The sequence below is a fragment of the Urtica dioica genome, chromosome 1 (assembly GCF_054948205.1).
Source record: "Urtica dioica subsp. dioica isolate 48M chromosome 1, U.dioica_male_clone48M_v1_H2, whole genome shotgun sequence".
In the NCBI taxonomy this organism is placed as follows: domain Eukaryota; kingdom Viridiplantae; phylum Streptophyta; class Magnoliopsida; order Rosales; family Urticaceae; genus Urtica; species Urtica dioica.
The window spans coordinates 2049257-2074731 of NC_142756.1; the positions used below are offsets into that span (position 1 = coordinate 2049257).

General features: G+C 33.7%; 6 protein-coding genes across 9 annotated transcripts; 1 reads left to right on the forward strand and 5 right to left on the reverse strand.

Annotated features, from left to right (window-relative positions):
* Nucleotides 1-852: 852 nt before the first annotated feature.
* Nucleotides 853-4486, forward strand: SGF29A (SGF29 tudor-like domain-containing protein). Of its 4 annotated transcripts, XM_089621776.1 has the most exons (10): nucleotides 853-961; nucleotides 1086-1340; nucleotides 1832-1925; nucleotides 2080-2159; nucleotides 2851-2960; nucleotides 3043-3128; nucleotides 3217-3270; nucleotides 3558-3711; nucleotides 4097-4110; nucleotides 4216-4486. In XM_089621776.1, exons 2-10 carry the CDS (start codon nucleotides 1220-1222, stop codon nucleotides 4316-4318), a joined length of 816 nt encoding a protein of 271 aa, XP_089477902.1. In that variant the 5' UTR covers nucleotides 853-961; nucleotides 1086-1219; the 3' UTR covers nucleotides 4319-4486. The 4 variants fall into 4 exon arrangements, with proteins under 4 accessions (XP_089477902.1, XP_089477961.1, XP_089478010.1 ...); XM_089621835.1 differs by lacking the exon at nucleotides 853-961 and having other exon boundaries at nucleotides 982-1340; nucleotides 2854-2960; XM_089621884.1 differs by lacking the exon at nucleotides 853-961 and having other exon boundaries at nucleotides 982-1340; nucleotides 2083-2159.
* A 174-nt stretch (nucleotides 4487-4660) lies between these two features.
* LOC149406224 (GDSL esterase/lipase At5g14450-like) lies at nucleotides 4661-7341 on the reverse strand. The gene is made up of 5 exons (XM_089621689.1): nucleotides 7040-7341; nucleotides 6251-6460; nucleotides 6002-6174; nucleotides 5387-5660; nucleotides 4661-4977 (listed from the first exon to the last, which is right to left on the reverse strand). Exons 1-5 carry the CDS (start codon nucleotides 7284-7286, stop codon nucleotides 4730-4732), a joined length of 1152 nt encoding a protein of 383 aa, XP_089477815.1. The 5' UTR covers nucleotides 7287-7341; the 3' UTR covers nucleotides 4661-4729.
* A 1517-nt stretch (nucleotides 7342-8858) lies between these two features.
* LOC149406225 (GDSL esterase/lipase At5g14450-like) lies at nucleotides 8859-11743 on the reverse strand. Its single transcript, XM_089610673.1, has 4 exons — nucleotides 11452-11743; nucleotides 10232-10638; nucleotides 9588-9861; nucleotides 8859-9169 (listed from the first exon to the last, which is right to left on the reverse strand). Exons 1-4 carry the CDS (start codon nucleotides 11741-11743, stop codon nucleotides 8910-8912), a joined length of 1233 nt encoding a protein of 410 aa, XP_089466799.1. The 3' UTR covers nucleotides 8859-8909.
* Nucleotides 11744-13944: 2201 nt separating this feature from the next.
* On the reverse strand, nucleotides 13945-16864 carry LOC149406226 (GDSL esterase/lipase At5g14450-like). The gene is made up of 4 exons (XM_089610680.1): nucleotides 16573-16864; nucleotides 15624-16030; nucleotides 14688-14961; nucleotides 13945-14271 (listed from the first exon to the last, which is right to left on the reverse strand). Exons 1-4 carry the CDS (start codon nucleotides 16862-16864, stop codon nucleotides 14012-14014), a joined length of 1233 nt encoding a protein of 410 aa, XP_089466806.1. The 3' UTR covers nucleotides 13945-14011.
* A 1258-nt stretch (nucleotides 16865-18122) lies between these two features.
* Nucleotides 18123-18781, reverse strand: LOC149406227 (uncharacterized). Its single transcript, XM_089621940.1, has 2 exons — nucleotides 18545-18781; nucleotides 18123-18422 (listed from the first exon to the last, which is right to left on the reverse strand). Exons 1-2 carry the CDS (start codon nucleotides 18658-18660, stop codon nucleotides 18230-18232), a joined length of 309 nt encoding a protein of 102 aa, XP_089478066.1. The 5' UTR covers nucleotides 18661-18781; the 3' UTR covers nucleotides 18123-18229.
* A 1090-nt stretch (nucleotides 18782-19871) lies between these two features.
* Nucleotides 19872-24157, reverse strand: LOC149406228 (GDSL esterase/lipase At5g14450-like). The gene is made up of 5 exons (XM_089625345.1): nucleotides 23803-24157; nucleotides 23493-23702; nucleotides 22265-22437; nucleotides 21194-21467; nucleotides 19872-20205 (listed from the first exon to the last, which is right to left on the reverse strand). Exons 1-5 carry the CDS (start codon nucleotides 24098-24100, stop codon nucleotides 19955-19957), a joined length of 1206 nt encoding a protein of 401 aa, XP_089481471.1. The 5' UTR covers nucleotides 24101-24157; the 3' UTR covers nucleotides 19872-19954.
* Between the last annotated feature and the right edge of the window lie 1318 nt (nucleotides 24158-25475).

The window sequence follows — 25475 nt, forward strand, 5'->3', positions numbered from 1 at the left end:
TAGCTAGTTTGGTCGAGTGGCAATCCCACATATATCTCGGTTGAGAGATCTTGGGTTCGTGCCCCCTGGACTGCAGAAATGTATGCCATTTTACAGATGGAAGATTTATCTTCTTTTACCTTAATTATTTTTTTACTAAATTATTTAATCTTAATCAATAGTGTCACCACCAGCGCTTGTACTGCTAATATATCATATAAATATCACTTCTAAAAAAAAATTAATAGAAAGCACATACACTAAATATTAATGTAAATTGTAATTATATAAACGAGAGGGGGTAGGTGCAAATTAAACAATAACTTTAAAATGTAGTTAAATCAAGTTAAGACTAGAACTGCATTAAGATTAAATTAAATGTTATAAATAAAATTAAATGGAGTACTCAAGTGCTATGGATAAAATGCTATTGTTTAATAATGTATTATATAAGATTTGTTACATCTATGAGTTTATTTAATTTATAAATATATTAAGTCTTTTTAAGTTATATCACTAATTCATTGTGTTAGAGATCAAGAAGCCAATGACATATTCTTTAGGTTTGGGTGATTTGGGTCTGAAAATTTGGATTGGAATAATAGTAAAAAAATAATGTACTTAGAAAGATGTTATACGTGAATTCAAATCCTCACTCGCTAAAATTTAAAAAAAAAAAAAAAAAAAAAGTGTTACATATTTGGCAAAAGAAAACTAATACCTACATTCCCTTTTATATAATCCACCCCCAAGCAATAAACAATCCTCGAATAGAGGGCTACAAGCTAATCATTCCTACACGTGGCAGTGCGTTTAGAAGATAAAAAATATATATATACGTTTTTAGAAGATCAAATATATATATATTTTCGAAGCAAAAAAAAAAAACACTGTATCCAACTATCCATTTATTATTTTATTCTTTTTCAAGTTTTCACCCGCAAAACGACGTCGTTGCTTCCCTCGTCTTCCTCGTTTGTTGGTATGTTTGTTTTTCTAGCTTCGAACTTCATTCACAGTCTCGTCAAAAATAATTTATTTTCTCACAATTTTTGTTTTTTCCTTTTCACCTTATACTCATCGTTTCTATTAATTCAACAAAAAAGAAGCTGTAATCGGGGAATGATCGAGCTGGAATCGTGAATCGGCTCGGCCCGGATTCGATTCTATAGGAAATCTGAGACGGAATCAGAATCGGAATCTTTTTCGTCGTCGAAATCCGTGACAGAGACAGAACACGATGGCTTCTTTGCCGGATATCGCCGGAATTCTGGAGAACTCGAAGGAGCTCGATCGGTTGAGGAAAGATCAAGAGGAAGTTCTCACTGACATCAACAAAATGCACAAAAAGCTTCAAGCCAGTAAATAAACGAATTCTAGGCCTTTTCCTTTACGTTTTTTTACTCTAAATTTTCTTTATTTATGTATGTCCTGTTACTGCTTGTTCTGTTTTGATAAGCTATGTTACATTTAGTTTTAGAATTTGAGAAATTAAGTTGATTCGTACGAAAAATGCTCGCTTTTAAAGTCACAATAATTGTTATATAAAGTATATTTTTTTTTATTTTTATTTTTTGTAAATACTAATAATCGGCGAGGTGTTAGTAAATTAAACTATAATAAGTAAAAAGATTCAACATTTGTAATGGAATTTGGTGATTGGGTTTGGTTTTAATTATATCACGTAGTTACAGCGTGAATGCTGTTTTTTTTTTCTTTTCTTCTTCTTCTGGGATTTTGCAGTTTTGCAATCAAGTTCAGAACTTTGTTTGAATGAGCATGTTGTTTATTTATTTATGAATCTAATGGGTTTGAGCCTTCCAATTTACCAATGAATCTTCGTATTTTGTAGCTCCGGAGGTGGTTGAGAAACCTGGGGACAATTCTTTATCAAAGCTGAAAAATTTGTATGCTCATGCTAAAGATCTCTCCGAGAGTGAAGTGAGGTATATTTCATATCCCAACTTGTATGCTGTTTTAAAAATTTAAACTAGTCCATTTTAATAATAAAAAAAATCCCCAAATGCTTGTAGATTTTTCTTTTTGTTTGTCCACATTTCTTATAATCACCGTTCGTCTGTTTTCCGTAATTTTTTTTAGCAGTATTTCTAATATGTTGCTGAGTCAACTTGATGCTTTTCTTCCATCGGGACCCCAAGGACAGCCTCGGCGAAGGATGGGTACGCGTCTCGCTATTTCTGAAATCCTTGTTGCTTTACATGTTCGTATAATCGGATATTTTTAAGTATAAAGACTATTTTCCAATTAAATATGCATAGCATAACTTTAAATCTCAGCTTGATGTTCATCAATAGTTGAAAAAAGTTCGGTAATATCGAAAATACATTGAATGATCGTAGTTTCGTTGACTGTCCATTTTTTTTTCTTCCTATTTATCCTTTCCCCGCCTCCAAAAAATTCAATTTTATTCGTATTTGTTGGCAAGACTATAAAAGCGAAGAAAGATGGGCTAGATATAGGATGAGCTGTATAAAAGAGTTGAATATAGGAAAATTTATACCGCGTTCTTCGTGTTAAATGGCAACAAACATTGCATCTATGGAAATGGTATGTATCGTTTTACCTATTTGACATGTTGACTACCAATCATAGTTCGAGCATCGAAACGGTAGACACGTTATTTTAACTAATAAGAGAAAGAAGCTCGCTATTCAGTGAAATCATAGCTGGGTTTTTCGACAAGTCATACAACTAGGCTTTGATTATTACCAAATTGTTTGAGCTATTTTTTTTTAACTCTTTTAAAATAAGTGCCAGCTTTTGCCGAATCATTCAAATAGGACACATAAACCGAATTCAGGAAATCGCATTATTCAAATAGTTCGTTACTCATGTATACATATGCTCTAGAAGGTAACGAGCAGAAGAGGAAGAGGATGAAAGCCGATTCAGATAACTCGAGATTATCGCCTTCGATCCGAAGCCAACTAGAAGCTTATGCTAGTTTAAAGGGTGAACAGGTATATTAAATGGGCTTTGTATTTGATTTCTTTTCTACGTTTATTTTCCAAATTAATGTATGCATTTTGATACTAAATTTAGGTAGCGGCCAAAGTCAATCCCCTGGATGTTGATAAGGACGAGTGGTTCGTTGTAAAAGTGATGCATTTCGATAAGGAAACAAAAGAGTAAGTTCATTTTCATTTAGTAAAAAAAAAAAAGGGTTGTCGTTAAGCTGATTGATCTCACGCTTGTTAATAATGAACTCTTGTTCAGATTTGAAGTACTAGATGAGGAACCGGGTGATGATGAAGAGGGTACTGGTCAAAGGTAACTCTTGTTTCAATTCCCATCTTATACGGAAGTTCATTGATTTAGCATGCTTCTATTTTTGGTGCGGTTTCCGTTTCTTAGTCGAGCAATCTCACAAATATAATGTTTTTCACAACATCAATACGGTTTGGTATTAAGATGTGCACGTTATTCTTTCTCACCCCGGAAACAAACCCCTTTCACAAATTACCTTTTTTGGACACGCTTTCATTTCTGATTAATTAGGCATCAATTAATCTCGATGTATCTGATTTATATGTACATATATGATTTTCTGGTATCAGAAAGTACAAAGTACCTCTTTCGGCGATCATTCCTTTTCCGAAGAGGACCGACCCTTCTAGTGCCCCGGATTTCCCAACCGGCAGACATGTCTTGGCAGTCTATCCAGGAACGACCGCACTCTACAAGGCCACTGTGGTAAATGGCCATCGCAAGGTAATAATTATTGTTAAAAATCTCCATCGAAAAGATGAAGTAACTTAGAAACACATGGTGATTTAAATCCTCTCATTTAGATGGAACCCCGTGATACAATATATCGCATTAGAACTCAAACGAGTACTGATTAAAAAATAATGGAATCCGGTCAAGAGCCACATCTTGAGGGGACACGTTTAACTCAGGAGTTGGGTTGGATTTGAAATGAAACTTAACAATACCTAATAGCTTTTGGATCAGAAATAGAACTCTATGATGCTCGATAATTTTAATAGTGTACTCGCTGAGTCAATCCTCTATTCTAAATCCTTGGGATATTTCTAACTCTTGTTTACATATTTTGCACGTTGAACCTTCAAACTCCCGTACCCTACTTCTCCAGAGGAAGACAGACGAGTAAGTTGTTTTCTCTGAAAACAGTTTCGGTTTCTTTTTTCCAGTTACTTATACATTAATTTTCTCTCTCTCTCTCTCTCTCTCTTTTTTTTTTTAACAACGCAGCTATTCGCTGGAATTCGATGACGACGAAGAAGACGGGTCGCTGCCTCAGAGGACCGTCCCATTCCATAGGGTGGTTCCGCTACCAGAAGGGCATAGGCAGTAAAATTATCGGCAGTGTTAATAATTTAAACGAGCTGTGTACAAAAATATTTAAGAATTTTACGTGCAGTAGTATATATTATTCTGGGAACAAGCCCCCCTTTATTTGTCACGGCCTAGGCTTTTGTTATTTATCAAAGCAACAATAACAAACACTGCAAGCTGAATAAAAAAAAAATCTACTTCAATAATCTCTGTGTATGATAAAAATGAGTGAGGCTCTTTAATATTATACTGCCAAATTATTAATACTATTGGCTCAAAACTACTTGATCATTGTCATGAAATGAACATGAGTAACAGACTACATTTACTAGTAGAAATTCGATCAAAACATAACCATAGACTCAATTCTGTTTTTCTTTTACTAGTGTTTTTTTTTTCTTTCTGTTCTCGTGTCTCGGACTGAGTAAGTTCAACGGCGGTGACAAGCCTGAGTGATGGGAATAGGCGGGTCGGTGAGAGAGCCGTTGGTGATGTGATCGGCGACCCACTGATTCGCGGCCTGAGAGTAGTGGACCCCGTCCCAGCTCACCGACGCGCCCGGATTTTTGCAAGCGGCCCCGAAAACGGCGGTCCCGTTCGCGAGCCCTCTCGTCCCACACCACACATGGTCGTACTTCACGTGGTAACCGCAACAAACCTTTAATGGATCCGAAAACCCTAAACACAGACACACACAAACAGAGAAGAGCTAAAAATTCGTGTTCATGTTCGTCTTCGAATTCGGACTACTGTCGATGTATATATGTATGAGTGACATTTTGGTCCCTAAACTATTTGTTTTAGCACCTAAACTGCTTCAAACGCACGTCCAAACTCAAGTACTTGTTATATTTATGAAAGAACCGAATTAAAATATATTCTAACCTTAAATACGGTAAGCAAAAGTTAACACAAACTAGATTTTTAGAGCCTTACTTTTCTAAAATTAAATACAAGTTCGTCTAAGTTGGTAAATATGTATTGAAATGCTAGAATATCATTCAATAGTTTACGGATGACTCGTGCAATAATTCAGAGATTATTTGCACTCAGAACCTTGTTTTTTTTTTTTTTTTTTCTTTCTTACCATGAGCTTTGGCATTTGCGATGAGTCCGATTTTTGCGGTGAAGACATCAACATAAGTTATGGCAGCTTGGGGAAGCTCCGAGCGGAGCTTGACAACCCTGTCCTTGAGAACCCGGTTGAACTCGACAGCCATGTCGTTCTGAGCCTTGAGACACCTGTTTTGGTCCAATAAGCCCGGCGCCGGATTTAAATTGTAGAAAAAGTTCACCGGCAAACACCCGATCGGGCCCGTGTTATGGACCCAGAAATACCTCCCTCCTTGCCTGTATATAACCTGCCCAAAAAAAAAAATACCCTCTCAAATACTTAAAACTTCTGTATCCAGAGAGTAGCATGAGAAACTTTTAGCTAAATAGTTCAATTAAGACAACATATTTGTTATAATGGTTTGACTCTAATTTTAATTTACAAGAATCTGTTGCAACTAGCCATTCCACCGGCTCTTCTTAGGATTCTAGTCAATAGGCCATTAGTCCGCAGTAAATGAAATTAACTAAAGAGTTAGCCCAAATTAAAGATGGGGTATTTGGCTACTGGCCCAATTGTCCCTTTAATTTAAGGTATGAGATTGCTAAATTATGGAGGAAATTTATATATGAAAAGAAAAAGTCTCACTTTGATGGCATTAGCTAATTGGTTGGCGATATCGGGAAGAGCGGCTCGGAGCTGGTCGAGGCTGAGCTTCCTAAACCCGACGGAGAGATCATTCTGTCCGATATCAAAAGTGTACAGAGCTTTCGCAAACTCAGCCTGGACTGGCAATTTGCTTCTCTCGTACCTCGTCTTAGCTTGACACACAAGTTAGTTAATTAGTTAGTAAGTGAAGTGATCAAAACGAGCAAACAATAGTCTATTATGAGAGACCTTGATTGTATAGATCTTTGGTCCGGGCTTTGAACTGGTTGAACTGAGCGATTTGCATATCGAGCGCGAAAGGGCTTATTCCGTACTCGAAGATTGTCTCATTCGCCCTTCTGATGGTTGACCCTCCCGTCGCGAAATTCGCACCGTGACGGAAATTCGTCCCCAGCGAGTTCAAGTACGCGCTCAAGTACGGCAATCTCACTCTCTCCGCTGTCGAAATACAATAGCCAAATTCGGTAAATTATGTGTCATAAACCAAAAAGTTGAGTAAATGTGTCACAAATTTGGTTTATTTATGTGTCTCGTTTTCGGACAAAAATACCAGTGAAGGCCGCCGCTGGCCTCAAATGTCATTTTTTTAAAATTAATTTATTCTCATCAAAAATTAAAAATTACATAAAGAATATCAAATTACCCCCCTGAGATTTTTTTTTTTTTTCAAATTTGTCCCTCTTATTACATGACCCGGGTTCCGCCCCCGAATGGCCGGAGTGGCGGAACTACAAAAATATAATTAAGTAGTGTTGGCCTTTAAGATATTTTTGTCCAAAAATTAAAATAGCATGAATAAATCCCAAATTTCAATGCCTTCATTCATAGTAGTGTATTTGGTACGATGTAGGGTAATCAAGCTCACATAATTTAATATTTCAAATATGCTTGGTCGTAAAATTTACAAACTCAACTCGTCACATATTTCACCAAATTTTCTCTAATAATATCCAGATATTTTAATTTTAATTTTGGTTTTATGTTACTTGTAAAGAGTGGGTATTCTAATAACAATACCTATGAAGTCGATGATGAGACGGCCATCGGAGTCGCGGCCGGAGGGTTTGCGGAAGAAAGCGACGCCGTATGGAGAGGGAATGGGCTCGAAGGCGGCGGAGATTCCGCCGGTGTCGGAGTTGGAGTCGCCGAAGTTGTAAAGCGCCGGAAATGAGCAAGGGACTTGAACTGGAACTGAGAGCGAAATGCACGAGAATGAGAGAACTAATAAACAAGTGATTAAGAGGATTAACGAGCTTTCTCTCATCTTTTTTTTTTTTTTAGTAGTTGTGAAGTGAGAGAGCAAGTGAAGAAGAAGATGATATCTTAAAACCCTGGTTATTAGAGTTAATAGACCTTTTTGCTGTATTTAAGAAGGTGGGATCAAAAAGTGGTTTGTTACATAACAAGACAAAACAATGAAACGATGATCACATACGTGGCACCATGCGCTTCTGCTCTCTCTCTCTCTCTCTCTCTCTCCCTTGAAATGCTAAATATTCAGTTCAAAAATACTATATATATATATATATATATATATATATATATATATATATATATATATTTTCGTTAAACAAGGGTTTGAGATTTGAGACATGTTTATGGGGATTCGGAAGCTGGATTCAGATCTTTGTGGACGTGGACGTGGACAAGGGAAAGGAGTCGGTGATTTTGATTGTGTTTTTGTCTATAACATAATTCAAGGGCTTTGGATTTGTCTTCATGGTACAAAGTACAAACTTGCGTTTTTCTTATAATTTGAACAATATATCGAAAAATGGATAGGGTTTTTTTTTTTTAAAAAAACGACATGTCATTTATACATGCTTAAAATCCGCATGTTTCTTTTTGTTCATTAGGAAATACAACTTATAACACCATTTGTCTCAAGTTTTTGTATTAGGCATTGACCCGTGGACTTGCGGCTCTTATATACGGATACGTTATCATAGCTGCTTCATGAATCGGTAATTAGCCCTACAAACCAATGCGAGTATTTCCATTTAGCCTTTCTCAGTTGTGTCGTCTCATGCTTGTGTACAATCTCGAAATCATTATGCTTACCTTGAAATCAAGTTTGTTAAGATCATTATACCCATTCGCTTAGTAAAAATAGGCATGATTTTAAGTTAAACTTAAATCCCAGATAAGCCATGTTTCATACAAAATAGATTTAAACATTTCTCTCTCAATTATAATCTCAATCCGTCACGAACCTTCGCAACTTGTCGTCGTCATCGCAAATTGTCGCGTCTCATCGCAAACTGTCCACACATTGTTACCGACGTCGACTGGTTCAAAGCCGCGATCATCGTCTTTTCCAAGTTTATTCAAATCAAAGATTAGGGCTCCTAAAGCCTTTTTTGAGCATATTAGTTTATAGCATTTTTTGTTCTTAAGCACGTTAGCGTAAATTAATTTTGGTTAAGCGAATAGTATAATTCAAAAACTATAGGTCTTAATTTTGTTTAGCTGATTTGCAAGAGTGCTTGTAAACTTCGTCTATTAATTCGCAATGAGATTTTGGACGTGATATACTTAATTCACATATTGAGATCTAGAGAGATCTAGAGGTATTTTTGTTCGAAAATAGATATGTCAAATTTATATTTTTGTAACAAAATGTGTACCATTTTGAATTGCATTATTATCTATAAAAAAAAGTTTGTTTGTCTATTTGGTAATGAAGCTTGTAAAAGTAAGCGATACATTGATAATTAGATAAATAGAATTGCATTGCTTTTGTCGAAGAGTGGAAAGGCGTGAAATGATCAAGAAAAGAGAAAAACATTAATCAAGAACAACATATATATATATATATATACACGTATCAAGACCATGATGTTATAATATAATTGCAAATAGTTGGAATGTCTCTCATCCTAATCAATCAAAGGGCATGCTTATTAAAGAGACAAGCTTTGTGAATGGGAACCATTTGGTCTGAAAAGTAACCATTCATGATCTTGTTAGCAATCCATTGATTTGCAGCCTCAGTGTAGTGAATGCCATCCCAACTGATGTGTCTCGAAGGGTCTTTGCACGGATCGACGAAGATCACCGTCCCATTTTTCAACACGATATTACCGCAGTAAGATCTAACCCCGTTCTTGAATGAACCGCAGCAAATGTCCAAGTTCTCGTAAAATCCTGCAAAGAAATGCATACAAAGTGTTAAGTAGAGAAAAATTGTAAAGAAGCCATCAGACTCCAATGGTATAAATAGAATGCCTAAAAACGTGCAAACAATGCTACATCACAATAATGACTATTTATTTAAAATTTACAAAATATTCGGCTATTTAACGAATTTCTAAATTTTAATGGATTAGTTACTTATAAATTTGTTTTAATAATCAAGCCCTTTTAAAGAAATTAAAATTAGGCTAAACATGATTGAAATTCGGCTTTATGAATTTTTCGAGGTCCAAAGTGATGGCTTATCAAGCCTTAGCATTGGGCCTTCCCGGAACATGACTTATTTATATTCCGTTTATTTTGAGATAAAACCTCAATAATCTTAACACAAGCTAGTCTAGAAAATTGTAGTTGATAGTTTCCTCTTTACCTTGCTTCTTGGCATTGCTGATGAGACTGTACTTGGCAGCGAACATATCAACGTAAATCAACGCAGCGAGAGGAAGCTCTGTCCTAAGCTCGGCGACTCGTTCCTTCAACTTTGTGTTGAACTCTCTTGCCACGTCATTCTGAAATCCCACACACCCGTTTTTGTCGAGATATCCCGGGCTCACATTTCCGAGCCCGAACAGCGTCGAAGGCAAGCATCCAATCGGACCCGTGTTGTGTATCCAAAAAGTCCTCGCGCCTTGTTGGTGAAGAAACTGTGCGGTTATTAAAAAAATTACACCGAGACAAAACGTCCAAAAATAAAATTTTGGTGCACAAATTAAATTTCAAAATGGCTTTAAATAAAGTTTTTGGGTAAAATTTATAAATAAAATGGAAGAGGGGCAACAACTTAACCTCAAAAGAGTTTAAATATATTTTTTTTTTCTATTAGGGAGATGTCACATAATCAAATTTAAGACCAATCATAAAAAAAACAAAAATTCTTGGGTAAGATTAAAAATTAAACGATGATATGTAATCCAATTTTTTTTATTTTTTACAAGCGGGATAAATTTCAAAATTGATTGGATATATAATAAAAAAAAAATTGATAGGTAAATAAAAGATGGATCTTTTTAGTACTTGGATGGACATGACAAATTGTTTGATCATGTTGGGTATAATTTCGCCTCGGATTGTTTCTTGACCAATGGTCGTGTTCCTGAATGCGGCGGCGAGGTCGTTTTGGCCAATGTCGATCACGAACAAGGACTTTGAAAACTCATCCGGCCTCGGAAATTCTTTCTTGTTTGCCTTTGTCGAGAAGCTTTTCTTGTTCTTCTTGGAGTAGAGCGCGGTGGTTCGATTCTTGAAGTTGGAGAATTGCACCACTTGGATGTCGAACGGGAAAGGGCTGATTCCGGAGATGAAGAGCGAATCGTTGGAGCGCAAAATCGTGGCTCCTCCGGTCGCAAAATTGGCTCCGCGCCTGAAGTTCGTCCCGAACGAGTCCAAGTACGGGCTCAAGTAAGGCAAGTCAAAGCGTTTCGCTGAATATTAATAACAATGATTTTGATTTGCTAAAATTAAAAAGAAGAATAAACTGTTTGAAATTGTACAATGGCTATTATTAAATAAAAGTATAGTCATATTATTAAAATATATAAATATATATAAATATATATATATATAGTCACACTTTTTTTTCTTTTAGCTTATTATAACTTTCCATTGTAAATTAAATTGACTATTATCGTAAATTAAAATAATTCAAAGTTCAACAAAAGTCTCTCTCAAACTTCTATTTTTGCACTTCAAATTCACAACTGACAATTTTTTTTAAGTATATTAAATTAAATTACTAATAATACTAAATTGAATTGTCTTAAATTTTGATATTTTCTTAATTACATTAGAATTTATTTTTTTAAAAGGTAATTACATTATAATTGGGCTAATAACCTTCAGTTTTTATTTGGAATACTTCTAAATAAAACTGAAGGTTACTTAATTATCAATACTTAATAGAATTATGAAAATATGTAACACCGTATGCGACTAAACTCTAAACAGTCCCTGATCAAGAGTCTTAACATATTGCTAGTAAAGATGCATTATTTTTTAAGAGTTTTCAACGGCTCTTTTATCTAAAGGTTCTTATTTATTTATTTATTTACAAAATCGAGATTACACTCAATTAATCTGTTTAACAAATGGGATTAATTAAAATCCGATTAAAAATGGTCAAAGTTCACACCTTTACTTGCTATTCCGCTCTAAATGAATAAGCTAAACATCTCAAGTCGTTAATGAAACAATAAAATAAAAAATTGAAAAAAACCAAGACAATTTAGAAAATATACCAATAAAATCGATCATGAGACGGCCGTCGGAGACTCTTCCGGCTGGGCCGTGGAAGAACGTCATGCCGTTCGGGGGAGGCCTCGGAAAAAACGCGGCCGAAATAGAACCTGTGTCCGAATTCGAGTCCCCGAAGTTGAAGATAGCCGGGTATTTACAATCCTGCCACTGGTGGTCATCATCGTCATTCTCTTCTGTCCTTGTAGCTCCAACGCTCACAGCACCCAAAATAGTAACAAACAAAACGCCGGTGACTAAAAGTCTCACACCGTTATTGGTGATGAACAAACCCATTATAAGTACTTATTACCGGATTGTACCTTTAGGATTGGCTATTTATAGAACAAATGAATCTAAGTTCATCTCCTATCAGATCTTGATTTGTAACAGAAAAATTAGGATAATAAATAAAATAGACCACTTGACATTGATTTTCGCCTACTAGCGCAATTTTGTGATATTATCTTTGTTGACTTTCATATGGTTTCCATGTTCCAAACCATATTTATTTGTTTGTTAAATGGCTATATTTATATCGTATGAAGTTAAAAAGTATTTAACATTTTTCTCAGAAGCTGAAAGTCCAATTTATGAAAGGTCTAAGTACCTTTATTTTTCATGTTTAATTAATTACAGAGTGTCATCCTATAGCTTTAAATCTTGTTTGATCATTAATTTTGTTATATACTATTGCTAAACTTACTTGCATCACAATTCTCCCCGATCAAGTACGTGGCGGGCAAAAGTAACATGACAATAAGATCCATTGCTTTGCATTTGATTTTTATAAAGTCAAATTTGAGACTATTAGAAGGCTACATTTGAACCAAGAAGCGATAGTAATCAGAGACATTAGTGCGTATGACAAGCATGTGTGATGGGGAGTTTTGGAGGGTCTGATAACGATCCAAAGACGATGCGATGGGCGATCCAACGGTTGGCAGCGTCGGTGTAGTGAACGCCGTCTCAGCTGACGTGGATCTCTGTGCCGTTGAATTTGGCGTTGTTCCCACACCACACGTGGCGGTTGTTCTCGTGGTATCCACAGCAGATCGCCGCCTTGTCTAAGAATCCTGTAAAGATGTGAAACAAAAATAATACACTCCAATTATAATCAACCGTGTTTATACCACCGGATAAAACAATCTGTATAGAATTTTCGCTAATCAATTAAGTTCGAATTATTATTTTGTATTTTTTTTCTTCTTATATATTTATGATTATTTTTTGTTTGTCATCTACCAAAAATATATATATATTTTTCATGCTACAATTTTTCAAGAATTTTTGAATTTTCTTTATTTTACGGATACACTCTAGATGAGAAATTAATATGGGTTGAAAAAAATACTATATGTATAAAACAGATTTGTTTTCGGGGCCTTAATTCATTAATAAACCTTATTAGTAGTTGATGTTTATCTGAATTACACACAAACCGCGAAAAAAAACATAAGAAAGTCATAAAAATGGATTAGGGCATATTGAGACACGTATGCGTCTTAATAGAAAGAAAATAGGGTCCAGATTTTCTATATAAAAACTATATATGTATTCAAAAAGTCTAGATTTGATAAAGTTAAGAAATTTATAACCGATTAAGTCTATTCAAACTTAAAAATTTCATTTTCTCATACGTTCCCGATTTTTTTAATTTATAACCATTATGCTTATGTGACACAATATTTATATCATTTTTACTCTGATTAATTAGTTAATGTAATTTATTTTCAAAAATTAATAAATTATAAATTATTATTCAAAATCCCTAATTATTAGGATTTCAGATATCTCTCTATTTTCACATCTACTCCCTCTCTCCCATTTTTTGTCACATTTTTTTAGCCATTGACAAATGTCAAAAACATTAAAAGCACAATTAATTGTCATTTATAATTGTTAATAGGTTTCTGCTTTAACTAATAGTCGGTAATAACTGTTGATAGGTTTCTATCAGAAACCTATTAAATTATTATCGATTATTAACTGCGATGCTTTTATTGTTTTTACCTCCGTCACTCATAGCTAAAAATGTAATGAAGAGAGAGAGAGAGAGAGAGAGAGAGAGAGAGAAAAATTATTTTCATTTAATTTATTTTTGGCAAAGGATGAAGAAAAAAAATAAGGGTAATATTCTGTTTATATTGACTAATTACCAAATATTGTTAAAACGTTGGCTATTTCACAATTTTAAGTTTTAAAAAAATTAGTAAGCTAGAGCGTCCTAAAGTTAATTAGTGGATTATTCATGATTTAAGCACATTTAGAATGGTTATTTTATGAAATTTCTCTTTGATAACTATTCATTCAGTGGTGTTTTTTTTTTTTTTTTGGTAATGAAGCATGTAAAAGTAAGCAATCCATTGACAATTAGATAAATAGAGTTGCATTGCTTTTGTCAAAGAGTGGAAAGGCATGAAATGATCAAGAAAAGAGAAAGACATTAATCAAGGACATATATATATATATATATATATATATATATATATATATATATATATCTCAACACCATGATGTTATAATATAATTGCAAATAGTTGGAATGTCTCTCATCATAATCAATCAAAGGGCATGCTTATTAAAGAGACAAGCTTTGTGAATGGGAACCATTTGGTCTGAAAAGTAACCATTCATGATCTTGTTAGCAATCCATTGATTTGCAGCCTCAGTGTAGTGAATGCCATCCCAACTGATGTGTCTCGAAGGGTCTTTGCACGGATCGACGAAGATCACCGTCCCATTTTTCAACACGATATTACCGCACTGAGATCTAACCCCGTTCTTGAATGAACCGCAGCAAATGTTCGAGTTCTCGTAAAATCCTGCAATAATAACTATTTACTTAAATTTACAAAATATTTGGCTATTTAACAACTTTCTAAATTTTAATGGAGTAGTTGCTTATAAATTTGTTTTAATAATCAAGCCCATTTAAATAAATTATAATTAGGCTTAACATGACTAAAATTCGGCTTTCTTATAATTTTCGAGGTCCAAATTGATGGTTTATCTCGCCTTAGCCTTGGCCCTTTTCGGAACATGACTTATTTATATTACGTTGATTTTGAGATAAAACCTTAATAGTCTTACTAGCCCCAAGTGATGGCTTATCTCGCCTTAGCCTTGGGCCTTCCCAGAACATGACTTATTTATATTCCGTTGATTTTGAGATAATAAAACCTTAATAGTCTCGACACTAGCTAGACTAGAAAATTATAGTTGATAGTTTCCTCTTTACCTTGCTTATTGGCATTGCTGATGAGGCTGTACTTGGCAGCGAACATATCAACGTAAATCAACGCAGCGAGAGGAAGCTCTGTCCTAAGCTCGGCGACTCGTTCCTTCAACTTTGTGTTGAACTCTCTTGCCATGTCATTCTGAAATCCCACGCACCCGTTTTTGTCAAGATATCCTGGGCCCACATTTCCGAGCCCGAACAGCGTCGAAGGCAAGCATCCGATCGGACCCGTGTTGTGTATCCAAAAAGTCCTCGCGCCTTGTTGGTGAAGAAACTGTGCGGTTATCAAAAAAAATTACACCGAGACAAAACGTCCAAAAATAAAATTTTGGTGCACAAATTAAATTTCGAAATGACTTTTAATAAAGTTTTTGGGTAAAATTTATAAATAAAATGGAAGGTTGCGTTTGGTTATCAACTCAAAAACTGTTTTTTAGTTTTCAAGAAGTGAAAATAGGAAACAAAACTGGAAAATGTGTTTGGTAAGGTGTTTTCGGAAAATATTTTCAAAAAATTTTGAAGTTGTTTTGGAAAAAAGTAAAGAAAACTGAAAACAAATAAAAGGTGTTTTTGAAAAAAAAATTCTTCTCTTCTCTCCTCTTTCTCATCATCTTCTCTTTTCATTCTTTCAAAAACAAAAATGAAAACTATACCAAACACTTTTTTTCAGTTTTTTCACTTTCTCAAAAACAAAAATGAAAACTGTACCAAACAGCTTTTTGAAAACAACTATAAAACAGTTTTTCAGTACAACTACAAAAATTAGAAAACAAAAAACAAAAAACAGTTTGAGTTAACTACCAAACACAACCGAAGAGTTTAAATAAAGTTTTAATAAAGTTTTTTTTTTTAATAAGCGGGATAAATTTCAAAACTGATTAGATATATAATTAAAAAAAAATTGAGAGGCAAATAAAAGATGGATCTTTTTAGTACTTGGATGGACATGACAAATTGTTTGATCATGTTGGGTATAATTTGGCCTCGGATTGTTTCTTGACCATTGGCCGTGTTCCTGAACGCGACGGTGAGGTCATTTTGGGCAATGTCGATCACGAACAAGGACTTCGAAAACTCATCCGGCCTCGGATATTCTTTCTTGTTTGCTTTTGTTGAGACTCTTTTCTTGTTCTTCTTGGAGTAGAGCGCGGTGGTTCGATTCTTGAAGTTGGAGAATTGCGCCACTTGGATGTCGAACGGGAAAGGGCTGACTCCGGAGACGAACATCGAATCTTTGTAGCGCAGAATCGTGGCACCTCCGGAGGCAAAATTGGCTCCGTGTCTGAAGTTCGTCCCGAACGAGTCCAAGTACGGGCTCAAGTAAGGCAAGTCAAAGCGTTTCGCTGAATATTAATAACGACAATGATTTTGATTTGCTAAAATTAGAAAAAGAATAAACCATTTGAAATATTACAATGGGTATTATTAATTAAATTTATGGTCAAATTATAAAAAAAAAAGTAGTCCAACTTTTAATTTTCTAGCTAATTATAGCTTTCCTTAGTAAATTAAGTTAATTATTATAGTAAGTTAAATGAATCAAAGTTCATCAAAACTCTCTCGCAAACTTCAATTTTTCAACTTCGTATTCGCAATTGACCTCGTATGTGACTAATCAGTCCCTGATCAAGAGTCTTAATAACATATTGCTAGTAAATATGCATTATATATATATATATATATATATATCGAGTTTTGACAAATTTCTCAATTAAATTCAACTAATCTATTTAACAATAATGGGATTAAATAACCGATTAAAGATGGTGAAAGTTCACACCTTTACTTGCTATTCCGATTCAATTGAAAAAGATACTCCACATCTCAAGTCTCTATGGAAACAATAAAATAAAATAAAACCAATACAAATGTTAAGAAAATATACCAATAAAATCGATCACGAGACGGCCGTCGGAGCTTCTTCCGGCTGGGCCGTGGAAGAACGTTATGCCGCTCGGGGGACGCTTCGGAAAAAACGCGGCCGATGAAGAACCCGTGTCCGAATTCGAGTCCCCGAAGTTGAAGATAGCCGGGTATTTACAATCCTGCCACTGGTGGTCATCAACGTCATTCTCTTCTGTCCTTGTAGCTTCAACGTTCACAGCACTCAAAACAGTAACAAACAAAACGCCGGTGACTAAAAGTCTCACACTTTTTTTTATGATGATTATACCCATTATAAGTAGTACTTGTGTTATTAGTGGATTGTAACTTTAGGATTGGCTATATATATATAGATAATATATCCGTTTCCGTGAGCAAATGAATCTAAGTTCATCTCCTATCAGATCTCGTTGTGTAATTAAGAATAAAGAAAAAGGACCGCTTGACGACATTGATTTTCATCCACTGGGTTATTTCGTTGAATTTTCTTCCTCGACTTTCGTATGTTTTCCTGGATGTTTCAATGTATCAATACTTAATAAAAAATAGTGGTCGAAAGTTTAACAATTTTTAGATAATCAACTTTTTATAAATGGTCACTCCAAACACTTAAAAAAAATAAAAATATTAAAAAATATTTTCACTTATTTTGAGTTTTTTTTTTGTATTTTTTAGTATCGTAAATAAATAAAATTGACTATTTACAGAAAATTAACAAAAAATTGACTATTATACAAAACGCTATAAATTAAATGATTATATTTTTTTTTTTGTTCATTAGGAAAATAGCTAACTTAAACGTTTGACATTGCTAAATAACCAACGTTTGGTAAATCTTAGGTAAATAGCCACTTTCATATATTTACAAACGTAAATCTTAAGTAAATAGTCACTGTCATATATTAAGTCACGTCTTCATTTATGGCTATTTACTTAAGATTTACTAAACGTTGGTTATTTAGCAATATCAAACGTTTAAGTTGACTATTTTTCTAATTTTTTCTTTTTTTTTTTGTTTGTTAAACGGTTATATAGCTGAAATTACAATTTCTGAAAGGTCTAAAATCTAAGTACCTTTTTCCTCTCCTGTTTAATTTAATTACAGTGCCAGCCTATAGTTTTCCTAATCAGATCTCGTTTGTAATTAAGAATAAAGAAAAAGGACCGCTTGACGACATTGATTTTCATCCACTGGGTTATTTCGTTGAATTTTCTTCCTCGACTTTCGTATTTTTTCCTGGATGTTTCACTGTATCAATACTTTATAAAAAATAGTGATCGAAAGTTAGATAATCAACTTTTTATAAATGGTCACTCCAAACACTAAAAAAAATAAAAATATTAAAAAACATTTTCATTTATTTTGAGTTTTTTTTTGGGTTATATAGCTAAATGGCCACATTAATTATAACCAATTTGGATTTGGCCACCATTTGGTTAATTTTGTGTAAATGGCCAATCTAATTTATTTACACGCTTAAAAATACCATATAACCCTTTACCTGTTCCCGCCCAAAACGTAAATGAACAAAAAAAACAATTAATTCGGGATATTGATAATAACTGTCCCTTTTTAATCGAGGAACATAATAAACTCGGTCATTAATGACATTCGCACAATCTTCCTCTGCAAACGTTTCTGTCTCTGCAAATCTTTCCTACTCCACGCTGCTGGAGTCGCTGGACGCCGTCAACGCCGGCCCCGACGCCGCCCAGAAGATCGAGCGCTGCCTCGTCCTCGGCGCCGCCTCCCGCCGCCCCCTCGCGCCCTGGCGCAGCCTCGTCTCTGCAGCCGGCTTCGCTCGTCCTCTCTTGGCACCGCAAAGACCTCCTCTCACTCTCCGCTCGCTGCTGATCCACAATCCATGATTCCACAGCAACAACAAAAAAATGTAGTGTTCTTCTTTTTTTTTTATAATTTCTTCTTCTTAATTTTAATTATGATTATTATCCGATGATTTTTAATTTTAGACCTGGATTGGAGCTTTCGGATCTGAGCCCTAGACATTGGCTTCGAGATCGGAACGTCCTGGATCACGGCGGATCTGTGGCCTTTGGTCTCGAACGTGAGGAACGGCGCCGGAACCATTCCGAGGCCGAGCGCACCAGATTGGCACACAAGATCGAGCGCACCAGATCGAGCGCACCAGATCGGCACACAAGATCGCTGCTCTCGCTCCGCTCTTCCTCGCGATGTAAATTGTAAACTGATTCTGTAAATGTAAATTGATGTTAATGGACAATAAATATAAAATTTATTTACAGGTTATTTGTATTGTAAATAAGCTGACAAATCAATTAACGTGAAAATTTCCATTTACACGTCCAGAATTTCAGTGAATCATTACCATTAATGCCGATATATACAGCCCAAAACACACGTCCAACATAACTAAAATGCAATAACTGCTTTCCAAAAAAAGTTTATTCCGAAAATAAAAACCATTTAATACATTTCAAATTTCAAATTAAAACTGCCTCAATTTAAAAATGAATGCGCAATTAATAAGGGCAATTCAGTAACAAAAAAACAGTTAATTTCTTGCCACGTAGGCGCAATGGCCATTTACAAAAAATTAACCAAACGTTGGCTAAAACACAATTGCCACTGTTTTTAAGGCTTATCTGGCCAATTTTTTGATTTTTTTTTCTTTTTTAGTATCGTAAATAAATAAAATTGACTATTTACAGAAAATTAACAAAAAGTTGACTATTATACAAAACGTTATAAATTAAATGACTATATTTTTTTTTTTGGTTAATTAGGAAAATAGTCAACTTAAACGTTTGACATTGCTAAATAGCCAACGTTTGATAAATCTTAGGTAAATAACCACTTTCATATATTTACAAACGTAAATCTTAAGTAAATAGCCACTGCCATATATTAAGTCACGTCATCATTTATGATTATTTACTTAAGATTTACCAAACGTTGGTTATTTAGCAATATCAAACGTTTAAGTTGGTTATTTTCCTAATTTTTTCTTTTTTTTTGTTTGTTAAACGGTTATATAGCTGAAATTCCAATTTCTGAAAGGTCTAAAATCTAAATACCTTTTTCCTTTCCTGTTTAATTTAATTACAGTGCCAGCCTATAGTTTTGGGTCTTGTTTGATCATTAATTATTTTTATATTTACTATGCTTAAATTACTTGCTTCACAAATCTCCCCGATCAAGGGGCGGGCAAAAGTAAAGTGACAATAAGATCCATTGTTTTGTTGTTAAAAAAAATAATAAAATAAGATCCATTGTTTTGTTGTAAAAATAATAAAATAAGATCCATTCTTTTGCATTTGATTTTGACCTTTTTTTTTCTTTTCAAATATTAGACTATTAGAAGAGGCTACAATTGGAGCAAAAGAGATTGTGATCAGAGACGTTAGTGCGTATGACAAGCATGTGTGATGGGGAGTTTTGGAGGGTCCGATAGCGATCCAGAGACGATGCGATGGGCGATCCAACGGTTGGCAGCGTCGGTGTAGTGAACGCCGTCCCAGCTGACGTACATGGAAGGGTTTTTGCAAGAAGCGGCGTAGATCTCTGTGCCGTTGAATTTGGCCTTGTTCCCACACCACACGTGGCGGTTGTTCTCGTGGTATCCACAGCATATGGCTGCCTTGTCTAAGAAACCTGTAAAAATGTGAAACAGAAATAATATACTCACTCTCAAGGGACACTCCAATTATAATCAAGGGAAAATATCTAGAGTACCCCTCGTGTTTAATCGAAATGCGAGATTTATCCCCTCTATTTCTAGAAATATCAGACATATCTCTTCAGTTTAATATAAATGACATATACATCCCCTAAAAAAATGTTATATTACAAATATCACCCTTTTCGTTTATTTTTTACAAAAAAATAATTTGAACTCCTCAAAATACCCTTAATAGAATAAATATTTATTTACTATTTTATTAAAAAAAAATCAAAATCTCTCTTTATAAAAAAAAACCTTAACTTTTTATAAAGAAATTTTTTAATTTAATTTTTTTTTTATATAGAATAGAAGATAAAAAATTATTTCATTAAGGGTATTTAGGAGATTTCAAATTATTTTTTTGTAAAAAATAAACGAAAAAGGGTGATATTTGTAATATAACATTTTTTTAGGGGATGTATTTGTCATTTATATTAAACTAGAGGAATATGTCTGATATTTCTAGAAATAAAGAGAATAAATCTCGCATTTCGATTAAACACAAGGGATACTCTTGATATTTTCCCTATAATCAATCGTATTTTTACCACCGAATAAAATAATCTTTATAGAATTTTTGGTAATCAATTAAGTTCAAATTGCTATTTGGTATTTTTATTCTTATATATTTATGATTATTTTTTGTTTGTCATCTACAAAAAAAAAAATTGAAATATTTTTCATGCTACAGTTGTTCAAGAATTTTTTAATTTTCTTTATTTTACGGATATTTTACGGATACACTCTAGATTAGAAATTAATATGGATTGAAAAAAAAATACGGATAATTTACTAAGGTTCATATAATTTGCTGAAAAAGAAATCAACAAATATTGTTTTATCTTTCAGTTGGCAAATTAAGACAAGCTAAATTAATTTTCTTTGCAAAAAAATATGGAGCGATTGTTGGTTTATTACCTTCTTTCTTAGCGTTGACGATGAGTGATAACTTGGCGGAGTAAACATCAACGTATGTGAAACGAGAATGGTGTAACTTTTCCCTCAAGTGGTTGACTTTCTTCTTGAGACGTCCGTTGAACTCTCTGGCCCTCTCGTTATGGTTTTTGACACAACCATGTTGGTCAATGTAGCCGCGCTTCGGGTTGTGGACCCCACGCAGCGTCACGGCCAAGCAACCGATCGGACCCGTGTTGTGAACCCAAAATTCCCTAGCCCCATTATCATACAATTTCTACATACACACATGTATGATATTTTAAAGTATTTGATTAGAAAATATGGTCCATATTTAAGTTCTCAAGTAAATTGATCATTGAACTACCGTTTAAAGTTCTCACAATGATTTTGGCTATTTTAGTGATTGTAGTTTTATGTAGTTGGTGACATGTAGTTCTTAGTTTCTAATTATTTAAAGGCTCATGTGACTATATAGCCATATGAAACATTAAAAATTTATGAATAGTCAACGTTTCGTTAACTTTGAGTAAATAGTCACGTAAATCTATTTACGCTGAGCAAATTTATAGTAAATATGTGTAAATAACGTTGGTCACATCATACTTTTTGCGATTTACGAAACATTTATGGCTATTTACGAAAAATTTGCAAAACGTTGGGTAAAATGCAAATGCTTATGTTTTTTGTGGCTTATATTGCTAAATATTTGTTATTTATAAGGTGATGTAGCTAGATAGCCAATTTAAAGTTATAAATTTGCAAAATAGCCAATATTTGTCTTAATTTAGTGAAATAGCAAAAATGTGCAGCAATCTGATTTAAAAAAAAATTGATTCCAAAATTAATTTTTTTGAAAGTGATAAAATGCTAATAATAATCATAAATTTTTTTAATCTTGGCTATCAAAAAAAATTTGAAAACGTAAATCTAATTACTTTGCTGAAAAGTTAAAACTTTGACTATTTTACTAATCAATAAGTTTCAAATGATTATTTTATACCATCTTTCTTTATTTATAAGCCCTTGCATGTTTTGGAGAAATTGGTTAAGACTTAAAAGCTCAAAACTTACATGAATGGCTTTGCCAAATTGGTGGACTATGTCTGGGATCTCTTTTAGGAATTGTTTAGTGGTCATTGACCTAATTCCTGCAGCGATATCATTTTGTCCAATATCCAATATATAGAGAGCCTTTCTGAAATCCTCTGGCTTTGGCAGATTCCTTCTATCTGACCTCTTTTTAGCTGCCAATGCAAATTTTTTTTTTTTTTTAAACAAGGGAAAACACCGGCACTAAAATTCCGATTTTACTAAGATAATGACTATCGACGGGTATGTCCTCATCTATATAACTAATTGAAATGTCGATACCGATTTCACCTATCACTGAGGTTGTCGGATAGTCCCTAAATCAACACATTAAAACACCAATAGAAAAGAGATAATATTCGGAAGAAAAAAAAAAGAAGAAGAATGACAAACTTTTTGGAAATCATTAATTCATACTCTGATACTCGTGGTTTAAAACACAACAGTGGACACATATAAAATTATAGCAAAATAATTAACTAAATCCCTACAAACCCTCAACATTCTACCCATTATCCCACTAACTAACACCCACTAATTCAACATCCATCCTATTTTAATGTGCCATAACCCACGTACACTATTCAGTAGTAAACAAAAACTCATGAAATTCCTTCAACGGTACAATTAAAAACCTAATATATAGTTTGTTGACTAAGTTTAGATTAATTAATAACTAACAGAGGTATCGCTTACCGACAAGTAATATATTTATTAGTTTTTATCATTAGTTAATCTTGACTTAAAAGATTCAGAAAGATTGATGAGTTTATCTACAAGTATATATTTTTCTTATAAAAATAGATAAAATATAAAGTTGAAATTGTTTATAACTTGCCTATTAATTGCTTTATTGAAAATACAAAGAATGAAATTTTTTTTTTTTTTTTTTTTTATAACGCCGGACTTTTTCATTTTTCACCCAAATTTTCAAAAATCATATAACTTTTTACATAAATTTTATTGTTTAAAAACGTCAGATTTAAACGGAAAGTTTGAATTTTGCAATGGAATTTCGACGATTTTCAAACTGGGACATACCCAATGACTTTTGGCCGCGCCCAAAAACGATTTTCCGGAAAATATATACATATATATATATATATATATATATATATATATATCATCAACATTAATCACTAAAAAGTTCAATCATTGGTATATATAAATAATTATTTCATATAAAATATAAACCAAATTTGAAAATTACCATGTTTGTAGAACCATCGAGCCCTTGTCTTGAAGTTAACAAACTGCTCAACTTGAACGTCGAGTGAAAATGGAGGCACGCCGTTGACCGACATCGACTCGTTTAGGCTTCGAATGGTCGTCCCTCCCATCGCGAAATTCGCTCCGTTCCTGAAACTCGTTCCCACCGAATCCAAGTACGCACTCAGATACGACAATCCTACATGTTCCGCTACAGAACAAAACACAAAACAATAATGATATAATAATATTACGTGCACGTAATTGTAACGTATATATATATATATATTATATAAGAATAGTAGTAGTACCGATGAAGTCGATTATTAGACGGCCGTCACTTCCTCTTCCGACGGCTCTGTGGAAGAACGTCTCGCCCGCCGGCAATTTCGCCGTCCAAAACGCCGCCGACGAAGCTCCGGTGTCGGAGTTCGAGTCGCCGAAGTTGTAGATCGCCGGAAATTGACACGGCGCCTTGTTGTTGTTGTTATTATTAGTGATTAATGCGTCTTCTTCTTGTTTGGCTTGGACGAGTGATAATAATATGAATACCCATGTGAGGATTGCGAATGAAGCTACGAAGAGTCTTGTGTTGATCTTCTTCTTCATAGCTTTTTTTTTTTTTTTTTTTTTTCACTATTTGTTGTTGGAGAGTGCCTCTTCTTTTATAGCGACTAAAAAGGCAAGAAAAGCCAGTATTTATGGGGACAAGAAAATGAGATGTTTGACTTGATTGGAATTCGGAACTATATAATGCCATTTTAATAATTAGAGTTAATAAATAGTTAGAATAATTAGAGTTAATAAATAGATAATAAGCCTTATTTCTGCGGTGATCTCTGAAACTTGCTTTTTATTTTTTACTAGGAGTTTCTGATTACATAAAACAGATTTGTTTTTCGGGGTCTTAATTAAATATAAACCTTATTAGTAGTTGAAGTTTATCTAAATTACACAAACCGCGAAAAACAATAAGAAAGTCATAAAACGGATTAGGGCATATTGAGAGTTGAGACACGCAAGCGTCTTAATAAAAAGAAAATATGGTCCAGATTTTCTATATAAAAATTATATATGTATGGTCCAAAAAGTCTAGATTTGATAAAGTTAACTAGTTGGTTTATTCTTGATTTAGGCACATTTAGAAAGGTTATTTTATGAAATTTCTCTTTGATAATAATTCATTCAGGAGTATTTTTTTGTTTTTGTTTCATGAAAACATCACGGGTAACAAATTTTTAAGTTTAAAAAAGCTAATAATAAGTTTACGAAAACAATGATCTCTCGTATGCAAGGCAATAAAAAGCTACGTATGGTTGGTTATTTTGTTATTTTTCTATTATACATTCAACAATAGGTCCTTTCTTTGTAAGATAAAGCATCTCAATATTTGTAGTTAGAATTTACATATCATCTAATATTAATAGCAACCAGAAAAATGTCTCCCTTAAGATCTTTGTGACCTTAGCTGTCTACTTTTGAATATCTTTACTCTTATCTCTTTTATTTTAAGCCCATTTTGGAGATTGAATCCCAACGTGATGGTAATGGATTGCCATAATTAGTTGACCCCATAAAAATATCAATCTCTCGACATCCTTAATTATCATGAGATGACCAAGAGTGTTCTGGTCACATAAAAAATATGATTAATTTAAGTATATTATTTATTTTACGAACACACAAATATATATATCCTCTCCTTTATAGCCTTTAACTAATATTTTACTACTTTTTATTTCTTACATTACAAATATATAGTTTAGCACAAATCATAAACAATTAATCTGTAACTTCAATATTATTAAAAATTCTCACAATGCAAAATATTAAATTTGGGTCAACCAAACCAAACTAGAACATCAAAACAGCCTTCTGATTTAATTTCCTTATTTCACTCCATGAATAGAGGACCTTTTTTTATAATGGTGATAATAATGATATATATAATGCTCGTAAAATTAGGGTTTGGTCCTTAAAAATC